Source organism: Lytechinus variegatus, chromosome 2 (genome assembly GCF_018143015.1).
Source record: "Lytechinus variegatus isolate NC3 chromosome 2, Lvar_3.0, whole genome shotgun sequence".
NCBI classification, from domain to species: domain Eukaryota; kingdom Metazoa; phylum Echinodermata; class Echinoidea; order Temnopleuroida; family Toxopneustidae; genus Lytechinus; species Lytechinus variegatus.
The window spans coordinates 65,165,954-65,185,444 of record NC_054741.1 but is presented as its reverse complement, the minus strand read 5'-3'; the positions used below and the strand labels follow the sequence as shown (position 1 = coordinate 65,185,444).

General features: G+C 34.8%; 2 protein-coding genes across 3 annotated transcripts; one reads left to right on the top strand and one right to left on the bottom strand.

Annotated features, from left to right (window-relative positions):
• Positions 1–4,822: 4,822 nt before the first annotated feature.
• On the bottom strand, positions 4,823–7,332 carry LOC121408666 (protein HGH1 homolog). Its single transcript, XM_041600207.1, has 3 exons — positions 6,560–7,332; positions 5,815–6,005; positions 4,823–5,259 (listed from the first exon to the last, which is right to left on the bottom strand). The coding sequence occupies exons 1-3, from the start codon at positions 7,230–7,232 to the stop codon at positions 5,017–5,019; spliced, it is 1,107 nt and encodes a 368-aa protein (XP_041456141.1). The 5' UTR covers positions 7,233–7,332; the 3' UTR covers positions 4,823–5,016.
• A 143-nt stretch (positions 7,333–7,475) lies between these two features.
• LOC121408665 (serine/threonine-protein phosphatase PGAM5, mitochondrial-like) lies at positions 7,476–16,920 on the top strand. 2 transcript variants are annotated; one of them, XM_041600206.1, is made up of 5 exons: positions 7,476–7,749; positions 9,755–9,927; positions 10,446–10,660; positions 11,794–11,924; positions 15,488–16,920. In XM_041600206.1, the coding sequence occupies exons 1-5, from the start codon at positions 7,565–7,567 to the stop codon at positions 15,636–15,638; spliced, it is 855 nt and encodes a 284-aa protein (XP_041456140.1). In that variant the 5' UTR covers positions 7,476–7,564; the 3' UTR covers positions 15,639–16,920. The 2 variants fall into 2 exon arrangements, with proteins under 2 accessions (XP_041456140.1, XP_041456139.1); XM_041600205.1 differs by having other exon boundaries at positions 7,478–7,749; positions 11,791–11,924.
• The last annotated feature ends 2,571 nt before the right edge of the window (positions 16,921–19,491 follow it).

Sequence of the window (19,491 nt, the reverse complement as noted above, 5' to 3'; positions counted from 1 at the left end):
TCTCGAAAATTACTGAGAGTATTATCATCAATTTCAGTAGTAGTAGTAGTAGTAGTAGTAGTCGTAGTAGTAGTAGTAGTAGTAGTAGTAGTAGTAGTAGTAGTAGTAGTAGTAGTAGTAGTAGTAGTAGTAGTAGTAGTAGTAGTAGTAGTAGTAGTAGTAGTAGTAGTGTTCTTATTTTTATCATTTTTAATATCATTATCATTATTTATTATTTATTATTATCATTATTATATATTTTCACTGTTGTTGTTGTTATCATCATTATTATCTTGGTTCACTGGGTACAATAATCATCACGACACATATCACACTCGAATATCTTGATCCTACAAACTGGGCGGGGAGGGGGTGGTACAAACCTCTTACACCAATGCACCATGTTGTTCTCAGAGAGCATCCTAATCTTGTGTTTATGAATAATTGATAGATGAGCACAGGGCGTGTATTGTGTTTACCTGGAGTCTCGCAGACAAGCACGACCTATTATGATCAACAAAATATGTGTTGTGTAGGGGCCGGCTAAGAATAGGTCCACCACGGACAGTGTTTGGTGTTGCATAGATGGAGTGAATACAAATAATAATTGTGTTTTCACACTCAGAGTAAAACTAAGTTTGCGAATAACATTATCTTGGTGACAGTAATTTTATATACTATGTACTTATAAGAGTTTAGCAGGGGCGACGCAAGGATAAGGGGAGGGGGCAAGATGTCCTAAAAATGGATTGAATTACAGGGGTAATAGACGGCAAATACTTTATCTTTTAGTGATCTTCTCTCCTTTCTTCTATTTTTCTTCCTCTTTTCTCTTCTTTTGTTCTCCTTATTGAAATATCGTAGACGTGATCGATCGCCCCGTCCTTCTTGTAGCACCCTCCCTCGATCAGTGGATGGAAGAGGGGAGTAAAAAAACAAAACAAGAAAGGAATTATTACATCAGCAATAACGAACTATACTTATTAACTTATCGTGGTTGGAATAGTTTAAAATCCTAGTATACACGCAATCCTTTTTTTTTCAACAAAAAGTCTATAAAGACGCCACTAAGTATTTTGTTTAGAGCTATTGGTCTATGTACACTTTATAGGAAGTAATTAATTTACATATTACACCATTATCGTTGTATCTATAATAATCACAATAATTACTAGTTATTTTCATGATACATCATCGTTACCATGAATGATCATCAGTTTGTTTTTTTAATTGAATCCTTATCTTCTTCTCATGAATATTATAGGAGGTGTGAAAATGGGAGTGTCTCAGCCTCGATCGTTTCGTTTAATTGTGTATAAAAACCTAAAAATGACCATCCTGATAGTATTTTTTGGCCTTTCGGGGTAAAAACGTTTGTTATTTACTTTCATTACAAAGCGACAATAATTACGCGGCTCTGAATATGATAACTTGATTGTTTTCTCTTTTATATTAGTATTATTATCATTATTAGTCATTAGTTTTGATATCATTGTTGTTATTATTATTACTATTATCATCATCATCATCATCATCATTATTAGTAGTAGTATTGTTATTATTATCATTATTATTATTATTATCATCATTAGTATTATTATTATTTTTGCTATCATCATCATCTTCTTATTATTTTCATCTTTTAACTTTTATTGATCATATTACGTGTAACGTATGGTTATTTCACAATAATTATCAAAGTCTAAATATAATTATATACAATGTTAAGTTTACAATACTTAGATAGTGAGGCGGGAGCACTTTTTATTTCCACGCCAAAGGTTATTATTGTTTTAACATCATTATTGTCATTATTTGTCACAATATTATTGTCGCTATTTGTCACATTTTAAAGGATTCACTGTAGCTGGTATGTCTTAACTGTCTCTTAATACCCACCATGTGTACCCCTGCGTTCGTGAAAAGTACAATGGGACCTCTCCCAGGGGATAGCGGCTTAGCCCCACCCACTGCATGAATCTCTCTCGTGGACACGACCTGTCACCTTCACGAGTCGTTCTCCGCGGAGGATGTTGCAAGACTCTAATACCGCGTCTAATCTCTCAATGGATTCGAGCTACTGAATAATTGATGAGGTTTACTATTCTTTGTTTACCTGCGCTACAAAGCTGCAGCATGCGTTTCATTCTTTATTCCTTAACTCTATACTAATCACCTATACGTGGACTACAATGATGATGACAATATCTACATTGAAAATAATCATTATACAATATCCATAACCATAATACAATATCAAAGTGGAAAAAAAAACAGAATGGAAGAACGCCAGCTAATGCCTGTGGATTATCAAAAGAAATCAAGTTTCTGTTAAAGACTCTCCTCGTTAGCTGGTGCTAAAAGGAACACTTAACATTAAAATACAGTTCAGCAAATAACAAATAAAAATGAAATTTGAAGACATAATTCGCAAATGCAGGTTTAGAAGAAAGAAAGAACTTAAGAAAGAAAGAAAGAAAGAAAGAAAGAAGGAAGGAAGGAAAGAAAGAACTTAAAAGAAAGAAAGAAAGAGAGGAAGAAAACAATTTCAAAAAAAGACGAAGGAAAAAAATACAAAAGCTGGATAAAAGTGAAAAAGAAATGGTGAAAGCAAAGTAGAAGAGAAGGTGAGAGGGGGTGAGAGTTTGAATGGAGGAATGGAGGAGAGAAATGGAATTAGTCTGGGGGGTATGCAATTGAGTTGAAGGCGGGTCATAAAAAAGTATTCCCTTGTCAAAATTTGCATGGAGGCCTAGACATATACTACTGTAGTATTGGATGCCAATTCCAAATAACTTCATTATTAATATTTTCGGGGTTCTCCCCCCCCCACACGTTCCCTGATGAAAGGGCAGACCCCGAAAATTTTGAGAATCCCGTGGAATACAAAATTATTTGAAATTGCCTTTCATTATCATTTTTTAAGTAAGATATAGATAGATAGATGTGAGAGCTGAGGAAACACATCTTAAAATCGCTGGATAATTGCTGCATGGTTATTATAATCGATGTGTATACATCGTTACCATACATGCATGCTTCTTTATTTCTTTAATTAGTTCTGCGAACCATGGACCTATATGTGCGAACTAACTTCTCTTAGTTAGCAGTCGGATGAGGGTCATGCCAAATATTTGTCTTATGAGGGCGCAAACCTAGTAGGAGCTTTGCTCCAGATGAAGGTAATAATGACATATGTACCCTCTCATTCTGTTCTCTCATCCCCCTCTCCCTCTGTCACCCTTCTCCCTTTCTCTTCATTCTATCATCTTCTAATTTGTTTTCTTTTCACCTGTAAACACACAATCATATAGAATTACTAAGGTGTCCTGATGTTTTTTCATAACACATTCCCACAAGTTACTTTCTCGTTCCCTCGACTAAAATTGGGAACAACTGAGGTTATCAGCCCAAGTTGAGGCAACTAGTCAAGGAAAAATGCGAAGTCAAATAAGGGGCTCTCAACATTCAACCATGTTCCTTCACAAAAATCAAAACATTCATATAAGCTATATCTTTTTTTTTTTTTTTCAATAAATTGCCACTTTCTGCTTTATTTTCTTCTCTCTTTACTGGTCATACCAATTTTACAATTTCAGTTCTGAAAAAAATTAATAGATATAGGTAGAAGATATTATTCAAATTGAGCTAATAGGCAATGGTATATAAGAAGCATTATTACAACATTGGAAATAATAAATGACAGCATTTCTGTAATTTTATTACATAATTTGTATTTCTTTTAAATAAAAAGAGAGATTATTAAAGCAACAATTCAATTATTGCTAGATTATTTGATCTAGAACAAATGGATTTGAACAATTCATGAGTAAAAATAGCATTGGTCAACATAGGATTTGTTATCTGAACAACCATGATACAATTACATAATTTTGAATAACATTTATCCCGAATAAAGGTTGTGAGCCAGATATGTTATTAAAAATAAGGAGATATCTAGGAATGAACAGAATTTAGACATGTCAGCTACTGATTTCAGGAAAGTAATTTTCTACAAGGAGTGTACCAAGGGCGTTGCTACCAGGGAAGGGAGCAGTGGGTAGAACCCCTCCCCCAATGATTTTTCAAGTCATGAAGAAAAAAGGTGGGAAATTTGAGTACAAACAAGAGAGGACTTGACTATGCAACCCAGTATTATTCAAGAGGGAAAACTAGGTAATGTTCGATCTTAGATCACGATCTGAACATTCAATATTCAATAAACATAAGAATTACAAAATGCATTCATTCTACATGTATGTGTAGCATCCATAAAGTGAACATGCTGAAATCAAGTTGTTTATAGCAATAATTAAGAAAACAGAAACACATTAATGATGATTTTGGTAAAAATCCACGGAGGAAAGTTATGAGCTTTTGAATTATAATTTCATCAGCAGTTATTCCATATGATATCAATTCCATAAAATCCTAATAAAAGAAATGATATACTTGTGCATTCAATATCATCATAAATTATATCACATGTGCTTTAATGAGATGAATATTCTGTTATCATTCAAAAATGTAAATATATGGAATGTATACATGAATGTGGGGCACCTGCCTTCAAGTGACCTCACAAAATCTGAAATAAAAAAAAAATTATTTCACTAATTATGATGGATTCTCTTGAGACCTTTAATAATATGTTTCTCTTCATTTTTTTTTTATTCATTAAAAAAGCTTTTTGTTCTGGTGAACTTCCCCTTCATCAAATTATAATCCCGGGACCATTTCGTAAAGCTGTTCATAAGTTAAGAGCAACTTTAAGAACAACTGGTGAACCCCACACTAAGCCATCACCAATTCAATATACCATTTACCACAAGAAAGGATCACCAGTCGTTCTTAAAGTCACTCTTAACTTACGAACAGCTTCATGAAACACCCACCTGGCATCTTATTAACAAATTAATTTCTTTTAAAATCCTCATTTGCTTAGATCTTTAATCCTTTATCAAAAGACACATCTGAACATATGACACAGACTATAAATAATTCAAAACTTATGCCACCCTATGTTAAAAAAAAATGTCAATCTTTCTCCTGGTCCTCGACCTCCTTCTTTTGATCTAGTTTTACTTTGATCTCCTCTGGTATCTCCACATCCCTAAGATTCTCCATTCCTGGTAGCGGATCATCCATGATGAGGATATCAATCACCTGATGACAAAGACTCTCAACTTTCTCATCCTTCTCCCACTGATGATACTCCCTCAGGATCACATATGTTCTTTTCTCCTTCACGATCCGCCGTCCCTCTTTTGAGGCACAGAGCTGAAAGAAATGATATGCTTTTAATAGTGAATTTTGTGGTAACCAAGACTTGCTGTATTTTAATTATGCATGAAAGCAAATAAGACATATCCATTAACTTAAATCATATATTTGAACTAAAGTAACCTGTTACATATATGTATATTTCAAAATTGAATATGTTCAATATGAACTTGTTTTTCTCAATGAAATTGTGTATTCTATTGAAGAAATTAAAGAGTCATCACTGGACTATCTAGTTTCATCAGGAACAATAATAAACAAATTATCAATTACTATGATATACTATAAGTAAAATTATATATTTCATGACTATGAAAGCCATATCCATACATATTTAGGTAGGTACTATTGGTGGGCCTAATCTCCTTTGCATCATTAGAATTATCAACTTATTTTAATAAGGAAAAGGGGTTATTTTTTCAGTAGAAGTCTACATACATTCTTAACAATTTTTTTATAGGGGTATAATGCAAGAGGTTAGTTTTCTTTCAAATTTCAACACTATTTGAAATATTTTTAGCACAAAAAAAGAGGAATGAAAAAAATACTAACTTGATAAATTGCTTCCAATAGCATAGCACGAATATCAGGATCATCCTCCCTCTTCTTTGTCTCCTCAAGATACTGAAGATCATCCGGTAATCCTTCCATATCCTCCTCACTCAGCTCTTCAGGACCAGCTAATGGAAGCAAGAGATGGGGTAGGATATCCACATCATCTCCTAACAACCATTCATGAGATGCTAAGTAATAGTTGAAAGGATATAAAAAAAGTTTGAAAAGGGATCAATTCAGAAAACATACTTGGTCCATAATCCATATATCGAATGGAGATGCTGGCAAATGTAAGGATAAGGATAAAAAATTATTATGAATGTATGTACACAATATTTATACTATAATTTGCAATTATATAAAAACATATTCATACTATTAGTAATAGTATCTATTTGTGCATCCATGTCTATAAATTCTCTCTCAGAAAGAATTTATCCAAGAATGTATTACTTGATTTTTCACTTCATTATTGATAGAAAAAGTAGAAAATAACAGATCATTGTACTTCTAAGAGAAAGCGTTAAGTGACAAGTGTCATCACCTAAAATAATATGCAAGTTATGGAAAACTTATATGAGCCTAAAACCTAAATTTTGCCATGCAGAATCACGATACAGCTCATTCATAGATCATGTAGATGAACAAAGACGTGACTAAATGCGAATAACACGACTGCTGACAAGGATAAGTAATAAATAAAACTTTTCTGAAGGTTTTCCCCCTTAATTCCAATCATTACCAGTTTCAAAACAGCAGTTCCTCAATGCTGTTGCTACTCCTCTTCTCCTGGCCATTGATAATTTATACTGAGTAAATGGAAGTAACCTCTGTACAATGCATCGCTCTCTGTTTAAGATATATTCTCTTGCTTCGGTAAGCTGAGTTAGGTTGGCTAATAAAGGTCCTACATAGTCAAGACTCGAGTTCTTCTTATTGTAACCTTCTTTACAAAACGCTTCCACCAGTTTATTCATTCCAACAGCTGGACTTCCATCATCATCATATTGAAGAATTTTTAAGACCCGTTCTGCTCCAGCTCTGTTTCGAGTTAAGTTGCTAAGAATCATGCATGCTTGCTTGGCAAAAGGACTCGAAGGATTGATGATCGTCTGCAGCAAATGGGATATGTACGACAGGTCAAGGGCAAGTTTTTCTGCAAAGCTATCTTCAGATGACAAATTGACCACAATATGATAAGCCTGCTCTCGGTGGGATTCGTGTACAGCATCCGAACAGATAAGCTCCCCCAGAGTTTCGGCTACGGGCAAGAGCTGTGTCCCGATGGTGAGTCGCCCCTCTTTGCTTGCAGTCGTACCAGTCACATGCGCGAGTGCCGTGTCCCTGACATCGGGTCTAGTTGTCACTGATAAGAACTGAATCAGTTCTTCAATAACTGATGCATCTGCCATCATCAATATGAAGGGGAAATATCATATAATATGAGAGAGAAATTCATTAGAAGCTGAAACTAGTTGCAGCAGAGCAGAGCACGTACGCCTATAGCTAAATAGGCGCGCCGCGCCCGCAGAAGTTTTATTTTGTTGACCTTTTTTAGCACGTTGATATGTAGGATTATGTCACTAAAAACGACTGGTTAGAAATAGTCTACCCATTAAAAAGCATTCCACTTCCGGTAGCGTGACAACCTAGACAGTAACGGAAAATCTTCCATTTAATTTGATTTTATTGGTAAATTATTTGATTGAACAGATTCTGAAATCATATTCTGCACCGAATCGAAACAATGCCATCATTTAATCATGGTTTTAGAGCCGCGAAGCTCTTAATTGGAGTTTCAAGTGGGGTTGCGTTTGGAGCAGCTGCAATGAAATATTCCCAGCGAGAGCGAGATGGATTCCTCCCCACAGCTCTGGCGGCGTGGACTACCAATCACAACCCAAGTGTCAGATGGGATTCCAACTGGGACAAGTCAGTTTTGTGTTCTATTCTGAATTTTTTGTGGGGAGCTTAACTGAATATAAAGTTCATTTACAGATTTCTTATCCTTACTCTAGAAAGTAGAATCCAGAGGTAGAACATTCATAATTAGATTTCAAATTAAGTTAAATTTGAAAAATCCTTTCTCTGACTGAGTGAGTGATACAAACTAGTAAAACTGTTCATTCTAAACTTAATTACCATACTCCATAGCCATAGGCCTATTAAGTTTGAGAAATTTAGGAGGAGTTATTGAAAGAAACTGAGAAAGACTCTGCCTCATCTCAAGCCTAGCCCCAGGCCCCACCACAAACATGGCACATGATCCAACTTAGAGGTAATTACGGTAAAAGAAATAAAGCAGAGGCAAAATAGTCATTTCTGACTGGTTACCAGCCAAACCAAACGAGGAAGAGGAGAAGGGCTTTGTGTCTAGCAACCATAATTTTACTGTTAATATCTAGAAAAAAAAGAGAAACCAACTACAATTTTTATTGATCTTGTTTTCTAATGAAAAGAAAAGGTTTGTGCCCTATTTTGTACTTTCCACTAATTGGGAGGCCTTACCAAAATATTCTAAAAAATTGTAGTTTTCAAGCTCACTTGTGCAATATTTCTCAAGATTAGATGTATATTGAAAATCAGATCACAAACAAATGGAGTTCATAGAACTGATACTGAACAAACAAAAAGATTATCTGTGTTTTGTATGTTGCATAGACTCAATGCAGACAGGGTGGTTGCGGACTTCAAATGTGTTAGGCTAGAGACATTCTGCCCTGCAAGAAATATGTGTTATAAAAATCCTTCACAAAGTCAAACTTAATACATTATATGAAGTTTAGATTTAATATTTAAAGCTTGGAAGTTCAATTGTAAATGAGCATTATACCAGATGATTTCTTTGAATTATTAGTTGGCCTTGTCCTAGCCCCTAATTATTCTGGGACTGATATTCACTTATTAAGCTAGACTTTGCATGCATGCTTTATTTCTGGATTCTGAGTATGGCAAGTTGTATTTGTAGGGTGATTGCAAGTGCAGGCTCCCAGGGCTTTTCATCTGCATCAATTGACTGGGCTCTGTTGTTCAGTTGACTGGAACTATCATGATCTTCACCAAATTTCTGATTTTACCAGGAACATGCAGAAAAATAATAATATTTTTTGTGCAAAAGTTCATTTCAAGGGCAGGTCCTTTACTAACTTTGTAAACCAATTCTATATTGCTAGACCCTATAATGTTTCTGAATCGTTTAATACAGGAATTAAAGATAAATTCCAGTTTTGGTAATGATCTCAAAATGACTTTTTACAGAATCTAATATAATGACCACCCAAGTGTCTGTTTGTATGAATAAAAAATATATGCCAAAGGATTCTGCGAGAAATTGTGTAATTGCTGAGAAATAAGCAAAATAAGCGCGGATTCGGTCACTTCCGTCGGGTCTTTATTCCAGCAATAATAATACACTGTCCCACGTGTGCCTATCTGTGTTGGGGATCTTCAGTGTGAACGTTTTTCAGCGTAGATTTCAAGATTTCACAAAGTTCAGTTTATGTAACTGTACCAGATCTAGATCCTCGATGATATACTGACAATTAAGCCTGGTTTTACAGACTTTCTCATGATATAAGTGTTACTGCAACTACTGGAATTTCTCTTTAAGCAATGTCAATATTGTCATGTCATTTACTGTAGCCTACATGTAAAAAAGGGCTTTGCCTAAGTTTTCCTGATAATTTATTGCCCACCCCTGAATCAGGGGGGTGTTTCATGAAAGTTGTCAGCACTGACTAAATTGTCAGTGCTGACAATTTCAGTGAAATCCTTGGTTTTGATTGGCTGAGAGGCACTTGCCTCTGACTGTTACTATGGTAACTGTCGGAGAAAGCCAATTTGTCAGTGCTGACAACTTTCATGAAACGCTCCCTGAAGAGTTATTTTTCCAAGCAAAAACTACAATGATTAATTTCAAGAATATCCTTATTGTCAGGAGAGACCCAGAAAGCTTGATAGATCCATCCAGGACTGAGGTTGACTCTAAGGATCCAACAGCCAGACTGTCTGGAGCAAAACCAACAGCAACCAGGCATCTGATCCTCATCAGACATGGACAGTACAACACTGATGGGATCACTGATGATGTCAGGATACTCACTGCATTGGGTAGGTACTTCCTGCTTCCTAGAATAATTCTGCTCTAGTTGGAGGCACAAAGTGGAATGTGACAACAAGGTGTCACATTTTTTTTCATTTGAAAAATATAAAAGCAAGACTCTTATCCAGCACTGCCTCAAGTAACTTACTTTTGATTTGTTTATTTATCTATTCATTTGTTTTTTTTATTTTTTATGATTAAGAATAATAAAGTGCAGGTATTTACCCCTGTAATACACTAAGGCAGATTGGATTACCTGGTAGGCACATTACAAATCCCATCTATTATTATTATTATTATTATTATCATTATTATTACTGTGTATTCATTCAACCAAAAATACTAACAGATTGAAAAAGATTAAGTGTCAATGATCCTTGTTTCTTGAATTTAAAAAAAAGAAGACTAAACCTTTCAAAGTTTGCACAATGACAAGTCAGTGCATTCTAAATTTGCAGGATTAGGATTTTAGTAATTTTACATTAACATTTTGTAGTAAATATTTTAACTTTGTGAAATATTTCAGGACGGGAGCAAGCCGAAATGACAGGAAAGCGACTGAAGGCTCTGAACCATCCCTATACTACCATCATCAACTCTACCATGGCCAGAGCTATAGAAACGGCAAACATTATCTGTGAACAGCTACCAGATGTACCTCGTGAATCATGTGAGCTCCTGAGAGAGGGTGCACCAATACCCCCTGAACCACCAGTGGGTCACTGGAAACCGGAAGTCAAGGTGAGATCATTATTGTGGTGATAGTTAAATCGTTTTGTCTTTTTTATTTATTGTATATAATTATTAGTTTTAGATTTTTTCTTGTTAGATAAGATTATCAATGACAATGAGCATTTGCAGTTTCAGATGCTATACTGAATCGAATGAAGATAGGAATGAAAATCTCTTTTATTAGAAAAAGGTTTTTTATTGTAATTAATGAAATATACCATTAGGTATTTAGAATTAATGAAATACATGTAAGTTTGCCTATCAATAAAGTTGAATCACTTAGGATGAAAGAAAGTTGTTTGACTCGGTCAAAGATTTGTGAGTTAAATGCTTTTCACAATATAGCTTTATGTGAAATGTAGACTCAAATGGAAAGTATATGTACATATATTCTTGAATGAAAAATTACATCCTCAAACCTACCCAAACAAAAAGAAAAATTAGGTAACTGATGGATGGCATCACTCCAATACAATATGAATTAGATAATGACATCATCAAATCTTTCATTGCATAATATTGTGTTGTGCATGTAATTGTTTTGTGAAAAATAAGTGGAATTAAGTGGAAATAAGTGGGATTGTGATGAAATTTGTTTCCTTATTTCATTTTTTTTTTTTTGGGGGGGGGGACTTGCCCTTTGATAACTGGATGCCTGTTCTTTTTAATGGAAGTTGGTTACTAGAGGCATTATTTTCCTATTGATTATGTGTTTTTTTTCCTAGTAGAGATCTTCATCACAGAAAACTTGACTGTCGTTCATTACCCTAATTTCTGTGCTAAAACGTGTGATATTTCTGTATTTGGTTTGTTGTTCATGTTTTCGCTTTCCTGTTTGCACCTCAGTCTTATAGATTTAGAGAGCTCTAGAGAGTGTGTCTATGTGTGTGAGGGAGAGGAGAGAAACAGAGAAAGAGGGGAATGGGACGGGGAGGGATAGAATGAGCAAGGAAGTGGGAGAGAGGAAGAAAGGCAGAGAGAGAGAGAGTTGAACTTTGGGGAGAAAAGGAATGAATGAGATTGTCTGTATTTCTGTAAAACTGCAATGTCTTCTTTTCGTTGCTAACATTTTCTGTCTTATCTGTTTCCTTTAACACTCCCTTGCCTCTTGCTGACACCCTTGTCTTGGCATTCTCTAGCAGTTCTATGAGGATGGAGCTCGGATTGAGGCTGCATTCAGGAAATACTTCCACCGAGCTGACCCTGAACAGACGAAGGATAGCTTTGAGGTCATTGTATGCCATGCCAACGTCATTAGATACTTTGTATGCAGGTAACTGGTCTGTTATGATCCTATTTTATGACACGTCAAGCCCAACAGACACTCAATGACCTGGGGACCTGTTTCATAAAGCTATTTGCAAGTTAAGAGTGACTTTAAGAATGACTGATGATCCTTTCTTATGATAAATGATACTCAACATTGAATGTCCATTGATGATAACAGTATTAGGCACGTAAGAAAAGTTCAACAGTCATTCTTAAAGTCGCTCTTAACTTGCGAACAGCTTTAGGAAAGACCCACCTATTTGTGATGTATGTTTTAACAAAATTGTTATTTACACTCCAATTTAAAAGTTCTTCAAATAGTGGAATGCATAAGTCAATATTCCAGTCTATTATAAGTCTCCCTGTATGAATAAGTGCAAATTCAATTCTTGACGGCATAGAAATCTTGCCATCAGCTATGATTTTAAGCTGATTTGGATTTTACCACAAGGCTTGCAGTAAAGCAGAATTTGACGAGTATTCATGGCATTCCTTCAAAACTTAATTGAAATTGTCTTACATTTAATAGTCTATTTTAATTCAAAATGTCAATTGTTAAAGAAAATGTTACCTTTGGTCATTTTCAAACAAAAGTGGACATGGGGGTGAAAATTAAAACTTGCTAGAAATCATTAGGCATCAATGTTTTTTGAAACTAGACATCTTAAAGTATATTTTTCCATTTCATTTACATAAAAGTATTAATTATGTCTTGAGATACAGTGAATTTTATGCAAGGGAAATTAAATGTTACAAAATGTTGATTTTTGCATTAAAATTCACATATTGCCTATCACAATATAAAATTTGTATTAGAAGCACATTTGTTGGCAAGATACAAGCTGTGTATTGTATCTAACTCCTAAATAGCAAAAAAAATTCTGTGAAGTGTTTTTCTGAAAAAAATTGGGTTTCGAAGTTTTCAAAACTGGTTGTCGTGTCACTCACGTTTTAAATGCAAAAAGTTTTCTAGAGCTGTGTATTCTGAAAATTAATTTATCCCAGTACTGGAGCAAATACAGTTTATCTGTACCTTATTGTATATAAAGTAACTTGGTCCAATGTGTTAAGGTAAAGCTAAAATTATCTGTTAAAGTTGTGTCGTGTCACTCACAATGTCGTGTCACTCACGAAATGTCGTGTCACTCACGGTATTATATTGTCTATAAAAAGGACATCCAGTAATTTTTGAAGCGTTTTACCAGGGATACAGTCAAAATGTTGTTCCTGACATCATTTAGGCCTATTTTAGGCTAATAATTTCCTCCATCTTCCTAATTTTACTCCTTTTTATGGAAATATTGAATTTGACATTGAGTTCATCTATTTTCTCTCCTCTCCGTGGTTGCCTTGGTTTAAAAAATCCTGACAATTTTCCATTGGTTTGAAGACTCGGATCCTAATTCATATTTTGGTGAATGTACTGTGATTAAGAATATAACAACATAATCAATCATCACAAAATTATGAATGTATCATTAAACTATCAAGAGAAAAACCACTATACTTTAGCAATGGACATATTTACAATGCATAAAGGGTTGGTGATGGTGATGTTTCAAGTCATACCTAGGTATTACTCGAACATTCACTGTCTCCATTTACAGAAATGAGCAGAAAGTTCACCTTTCTTTTGAGCAATGTTATTTCTTTGTTATACTCATAGAGCTTTAGAAAAGTCAGGGATCCTTTTTTTAAATTTGCAGAAATTTAGTGGTAAAGTAGTGTACATGAGATATAAGAGATCACCATGAACACCAAACATTTTTTCAAATTCAGAAAAGAAAATATTTTTCTTTTCCTTCTGATTGATTAAATCAACCTTTTCATTTGCCATAAAGCTTGTATTCCAGGACATGAAATAAACAAATTTGCAAGAAAACAAACATTTCAGGTGAGAATGTACTGAGATTTGATAGAACATTTTGGATATTGCTTGAAGCAGCTACATGCCAAGTTCAAAATCATTATTTGTTCGGCCACCATTCATACCGCTAGTGATTAACTACATGTAGGGTCTGAACAGCAAACTACCATAAGTGGGCCGATGTGTGTTCAGAGCAGATTTGCAGTTACACATATTCATTACAACAAAATGATGCATGTTCATGTAGGTCCCAACAAGTCCCAACCGAGACCGCATTTTGATTTGAGCAACTTTGGATGGGTTGCCACCTTGCCATGTACCAGTAGATCATTTTTTTTTTTTGGGGGGGGGTACCCTGATAAGAACAGAGCTGGACCTCGAGGGGGAAAAGCTATTGAGGTATAAAGGGACCATGCCAGATGATGTTAGCGACTATTGAGAATACCTTTCTTACAAGGAAAAATTATTCCATCCGTTGTGGATGCTGAATTGTAGGAACCTGTAAACTTTCATATACAGATAGGGAGAAAGAGTTAAAGTTTTGAATGATATCAGGCCACAAAAAGAATGTTTGAGTTGATGTCAATGCCAAGACCTTATAACACCTCCTTCAAGTGCCCCCTCCTCCTCTAAAGAGGAGAGTGGTAGAAGCCCTAGTGTGACAATGTGGTATGGTATAGGGAATGTGAGTTGATGGGCAAATATGACCATAAACCAAGAATAAAACATCAGGATGACATATTATGAACTTTAAAGAAAGCAGTTATTATGTAATTAAGCTTGTTTTTTGGTTAATGGTATTTTACTTTTCTACATCATGCAAAAAATACTTTCAATGTTGAGATAAATGTTGTATTTTTGCACTTGTCGTGTCACTCACGTTTTGCATGTCGTGTCACTCACGGTATATAGGAGGGTACCATTTTCCATAGAGAAGGTTTGATTGATTTTGACTATATGTGTTAGATAGGTACACTATTTATGTCCATTTACTGGTACTCACAGTACTCCATGACAATTACTTGGGCACGAATCCAACCATATGTGTTAGTGGTCAGAAACCCATGTCCAAAATTTGTCGTGTCACTCACGCACCGTTTTTTAATCATATCTACTAAACAAATTGTTGAATTCAAATCAAACTCGCAGTGGCCCATGCCAGTCCTACATTGTATATAATATAGTAGTCATGATTGATTCATAACCTTTAAGTTTGAAGATATGAGCCCTTAAACCTCTCCGATTGTCGTGTCACTCACGTTTGAAAATGACCCTTTGCATAAATTGCGTTAACCCAATGAAAAGATTAAATACATAAAGACCTGGGAGATTCTTAATTGCAAATTTAATCCTTTTTAATACTTTTATCATAAATGACAAGATAGTAACAGAAGTTTAAATTGAATATAGTTTGATTACTTGCATGCCTGTTAACCATATTTCAGAAATTAGATTTTAGATAAGTTCACTCCATTCTGAGATCATCTTCAAGATGAATTAATCTTTATATATCGTGGATGGCTTGAACAAAAGAAATGTTAATATTTTAGTATGAAAAGCATTGTACTTACCCGTAATTATTCAGTCTCTTCATTGTGTTCATTTAATGACTGTTTTCATAGTATTTTGTTAAAGTAACCTATAGGCGAATGATTAACAAAGTAATCGAGCTATTTTCCCATTTTCTTTTCACATTGCAGAGCAATGCAGTTCCCGCCTGAGGCTTGGCTTCGCATGAGTTTGTATCACGGTAGTATAACATGGCTTTCACTGCGTCCCAGTGGGCGTGTCTCACTTAGAACGTTAGGTGATGTAGGTTTCATGCCAGCTAATAAGGTCTCTGTTGCATAACTATCGTCCTTGCCAGGCCAACTAGTCTTTCAGGAGGATATAGATATTTTAAAAGCTCTATCCCAGTTGGGTTGGATCTAACAATGTGAGTTACTGTACTGTAAATGCAAAGCCACATTGTGTTTTTTTTTAAATGATGAATATGAAGCAATTAAATTCAACATACATTCAATAGTTTGTCCTTGTTTGGGGATGAAGACACATCTGGGGCCCATAACACAAAGGTTAGTAATTAATTGTACTTCAGTCATGACAATCAGTCTTACAATCATTCATGAAGATTTGTGTTGCTGCCTTTGCTGATTGTGAATCGAACTACCTTAAAGGCAGAGTCATTAAGTTGATTTGAACTAAATAGAGAAGAATCCGTTTCGAATAGTACCAAGAATTTCATCAAAATTTGATGGAAAATGTGCAGTTTTTGACATTGTACATGTGCTTATTTTCAAAGCTGAAAGCAGAAATAGTTGTATTTGGTATTCATTGAATGGCCAATGTGTTGATAAGCTTTATTTAAACTGCTCCTAAATTTGAAACATCACACTGCATTGAAAACGGCTTCTGAAATCTAGCATTCTATAAAAGTACAGTCTGAAATTCTTGCTTAGTTTGGATTTAAACTCAAGTTGATTTTTTAGAATACAACCCATGAGTCAATGAGTAAAGCAAAATACATTGAAAGCCATAACTTTCAATGGAGATTAGATTTCATTGTACTTGCAAAGAGAATGCTCATTTAGATGTTATTTTTTCCTACTTATTTTTCATTTTTCTTGTATCTTATATGTACAAGCACTTCATACAATTTCTTACTGTTGTAGCATTTACTTATTTTTTATACTAAACATTTTTTCATCAAGATTATGCTGACTTAAATGCTATTTAAAATACATTTTGTATTCATGCATGAATTTGGCTCAACATTTCCCAGGTAAAATATGTGCATGTAGTTTGATACTCAAAGCTGAAATATCGAATTGTTTCCTACTGGTGTACAATAGTCCCCGTACACATTCAGTAGGAATTCAGTTGTGAATGGGTTTTAAAGAATATTCAGTAAGTTTCTGTAATACCAAATGTGTTTCCCTGATTTATTGCATATTAAAATAATGATCAGAAATGTTGAATCAAGAAACTGCTATTCTTTTTTTTCTTAGAGGAAAAACTGCATATAGTGATGTTAATAAATGATAATGAAAAGTACAAGATAATTAACTGTTGGTTACCCTTGATAGGAATTAAATAATTTGAATATTGTGTGTATTTTACATTTGTTTGATTCTGTCATTTCTGTGTGTGTTTGTTTGAATGTGAACTAGAAAAGGATTGTTGACAGTTTACATTGTATTCAGATATTGATGATAATGTTAATGCAACTAGGGTGTCCGTACCTTCTTTGCAGAGTACTTAAGACATTCATTGTCATATTATCAAACAAAAGTTTACAACCGAACTTATCACCTTTATAATTTCCATGTACTGTATGTGTCTAATAATGCATATGCTTACTTCATAGGGGATGTGGTAGTGATGGAAATATCACTGGAAAACATTTATGTGGAATTACCATGATATGTATGGAATTGATTGATTTGTATATGGAGGGATCTGATTATACGGATCGCTGATAAGTGGTTTATATGTAAACATTCAAAGCATTATTATATTTCTTTTTCACAAATTCATGTGAACTAGAGATTCTTTATTTGAAAAGGTTAGCCTGCGGGAATTTAAAATAGCGGGGCCTATTTGATGGACTGACAAATGAAATGGCCACCAAGGTTTTACATATTTTTAAAAATTGTGCATAGTCCCGGGGCCTGTTTCATAAAACTTGTTACAATTACAAATTTGCAACAACAATCTAAAGCTACTGAAATCATTCTAATAAATTGATCTATATTACGGCAAACTTGTTACTGAAATTGTACATTATTATGTGGAGCGTTGTGGCCCAGTGGATTAGTCTCCGGACTTTGAAACAGAGGGTCGTGGGTTCGAATCCCAGCCATGGCGTAGTTTCCTTCGGCAAGAAATTTATCCACATTGTGCTGCACTCAACCCAGGTGAGGTGAATGGGTACCTGGCAGGAATTTATTCCTTGAAATGCGTGTGCGCTGTAATCTTAGTAATTACGGCTGCCAAGCTACAGCTGGGGTAATAATATCCAAGTCCTTTGGAAGCGCATAGAGACATCCATAATTGTGATATGAGCTATACAAGAACTGTTTATTATTATTATTATTGTTATAACAACTCTTTGTGAAACAGAATACAGGAAAGACTGTTCATTTAATGTTATATATATTGATATTATGAATGTATGCCAAACTGTATTTTGTACCATTATAGATTTTTATAAATAAATCATTAATATCTGTTTTAAGTGCATGAACCTGGGGCTGTTTTTATAGGCTGTTTGTACCCTGAGTTATGCATGACTTCATGCATGACAAGTGAAGTTCTTGTGCAAATATTTCAGATTTTAATATAATTGGAGCAAACTTTCAATAATTATCTTGAAATCTTGACAAATTACAAAATTTTGCATTCAGATGCTTGTTAGTGGAAGCATTGTGGTCTGGTGGTTATGACTCGTTTTTCTATCTGAGGGACGTGGGTTCAATCCCAGCTATGGCATGTTTTTTATCTGCAAGAAATTTACCCACATTGTGCTACACTCAACCCAGGTGAGGTGAATGGGTACCTGGTAGGAAGAAATTTCCTTGAATGGTTAAGCACCTATATGGGAAGCGCAGCTTAGGCCGTGGTAATAGCGGCGCTTTATAAATCAAGTTATTGTTATTGTTTTTATTAACAAGAAAAATATAATAAGATTGGATTTTATATTATTGAAAATGTGATTTAGTATAAGATAGTGTCATGGATAAAGTTGTGTGTAATTCAGAACACCTGTTATTCATTATTATTCAACTTGCCAGATGTGCTGTTCCTTTAGTCATATACAGAAATGCAGGTTTTGTATGAATACTGTACAATGTACATTCAGAGTGTGCATATCATTTTGGCAGAATAAGATTTGTCCTTAATTATACGGGTTTATCTGTAAATATTGACCTCATGCAAAAAATAAATTGACAAATTTTAATGTGCTTTATTCTCCATCATGAAGTGCAGTTAAGTAAGGCAAATTCCACCGTACTAGAGAATGTATTTAAGATTATGAGACTGATAATAAATAAAACCTAAGAAGAATTAACTTTTGAAAATGTAGTTTTGTCTCAATAATTGGATGTTATTTTGCAGTACAGTATATACATGTACAAGCTACGATCAATGAGCTTATAAAAACTCATGTAGATTGATTGACCCAATGTGCTGCATAGTAAAGCATAAAATATGTTTATTTTGTAGATTTATAGAAATAGATTTCATATGTGGCAAGTGTGGAAAGAGGGGCAAGGTAAAATTGGTGCTGTGTGGAAAACGTGGGAGTTGCACAAAGATAAAGAAAGTAAAGGTATGGTCACATCGGCCAAGCGTTGTTGGAGCGGTCGTGGAGCGGAGAGAAAAATCATCACCGCTCGCTACCATTTTCAATTTCGATTGTTGTTTTTTGTTTTCAATATTTGTTTTCGATTTTTTCCCCAATTTTGAGAGCGAAATTCGACCCTCTTTCCCTACCGCTCCACGGCCGCTCCAACAACGCTTGGCTGTTGGGACCATGCCTTTACCCTGAGGCTGGCATGGGTTTTTGTTTGTGGAAAATGTGAGAATAGACTAGGACAGAAGGAGAACATGTTGAAAGTTGAGGGACACAAGGTGGAAATGGTGAAAGTTTTCATACTCGGGGGACAGGGCAAGGGCTGGTAGTAGGCTGGTTTGAGCATGG

What these genes read in the sequence shown, in the direction of transcription:
- LOC121408666 (XM_041600207.1), bottom strand. Translation starts at nt 7,232, where the DNA reads ATGATGGCAGATGCATCAGTTATTGAAGAACTGATTCAGTTCTTATCA. An exon ending in GAACTGCTGTTTTGAAACTG is followed by an intron (nt 6,006 to 6,559) that starts GTAATGATTGGA and finishes ACTATTACTTAG; the next exon opens with CATCTCATGAATGGTTGTTA. An exon ending in TATTGGAAGCAATTTATCAA is followed by an intron (nt 5,260 to 5,814) that starts GTTAGTATTTTT and finishes CATTTCTTTCAG; the next exon opens with CTCTGTGCCTCAAAAGAGGG.
- LOC121408665 (XM_041600205.1), top strand. Translation starts at nt 7,565, where the DNA reads ATGCCATCATTTAATCATGGTTTTAGAGCCGCGAAGCTCTTAATTGGA. An exon ending in CAGGATACTCACTGCATTGG is followed by an intron (nt 9,928 to 10,445) that starts GTAGGTACTTCC and finishes GAAATATTTCAG; the next exon opens with GACGGGAGCAAGCCGAAATG. An exon ending in ACTGGAAACCGGAAGTCAAG is followed by an intron (nt 10,661 to 11,790) that starts GTGAGATCATTA and finishes GGCATTCTCTAG; the next exon opens with CAGTTCTATGAGGATGGAGC.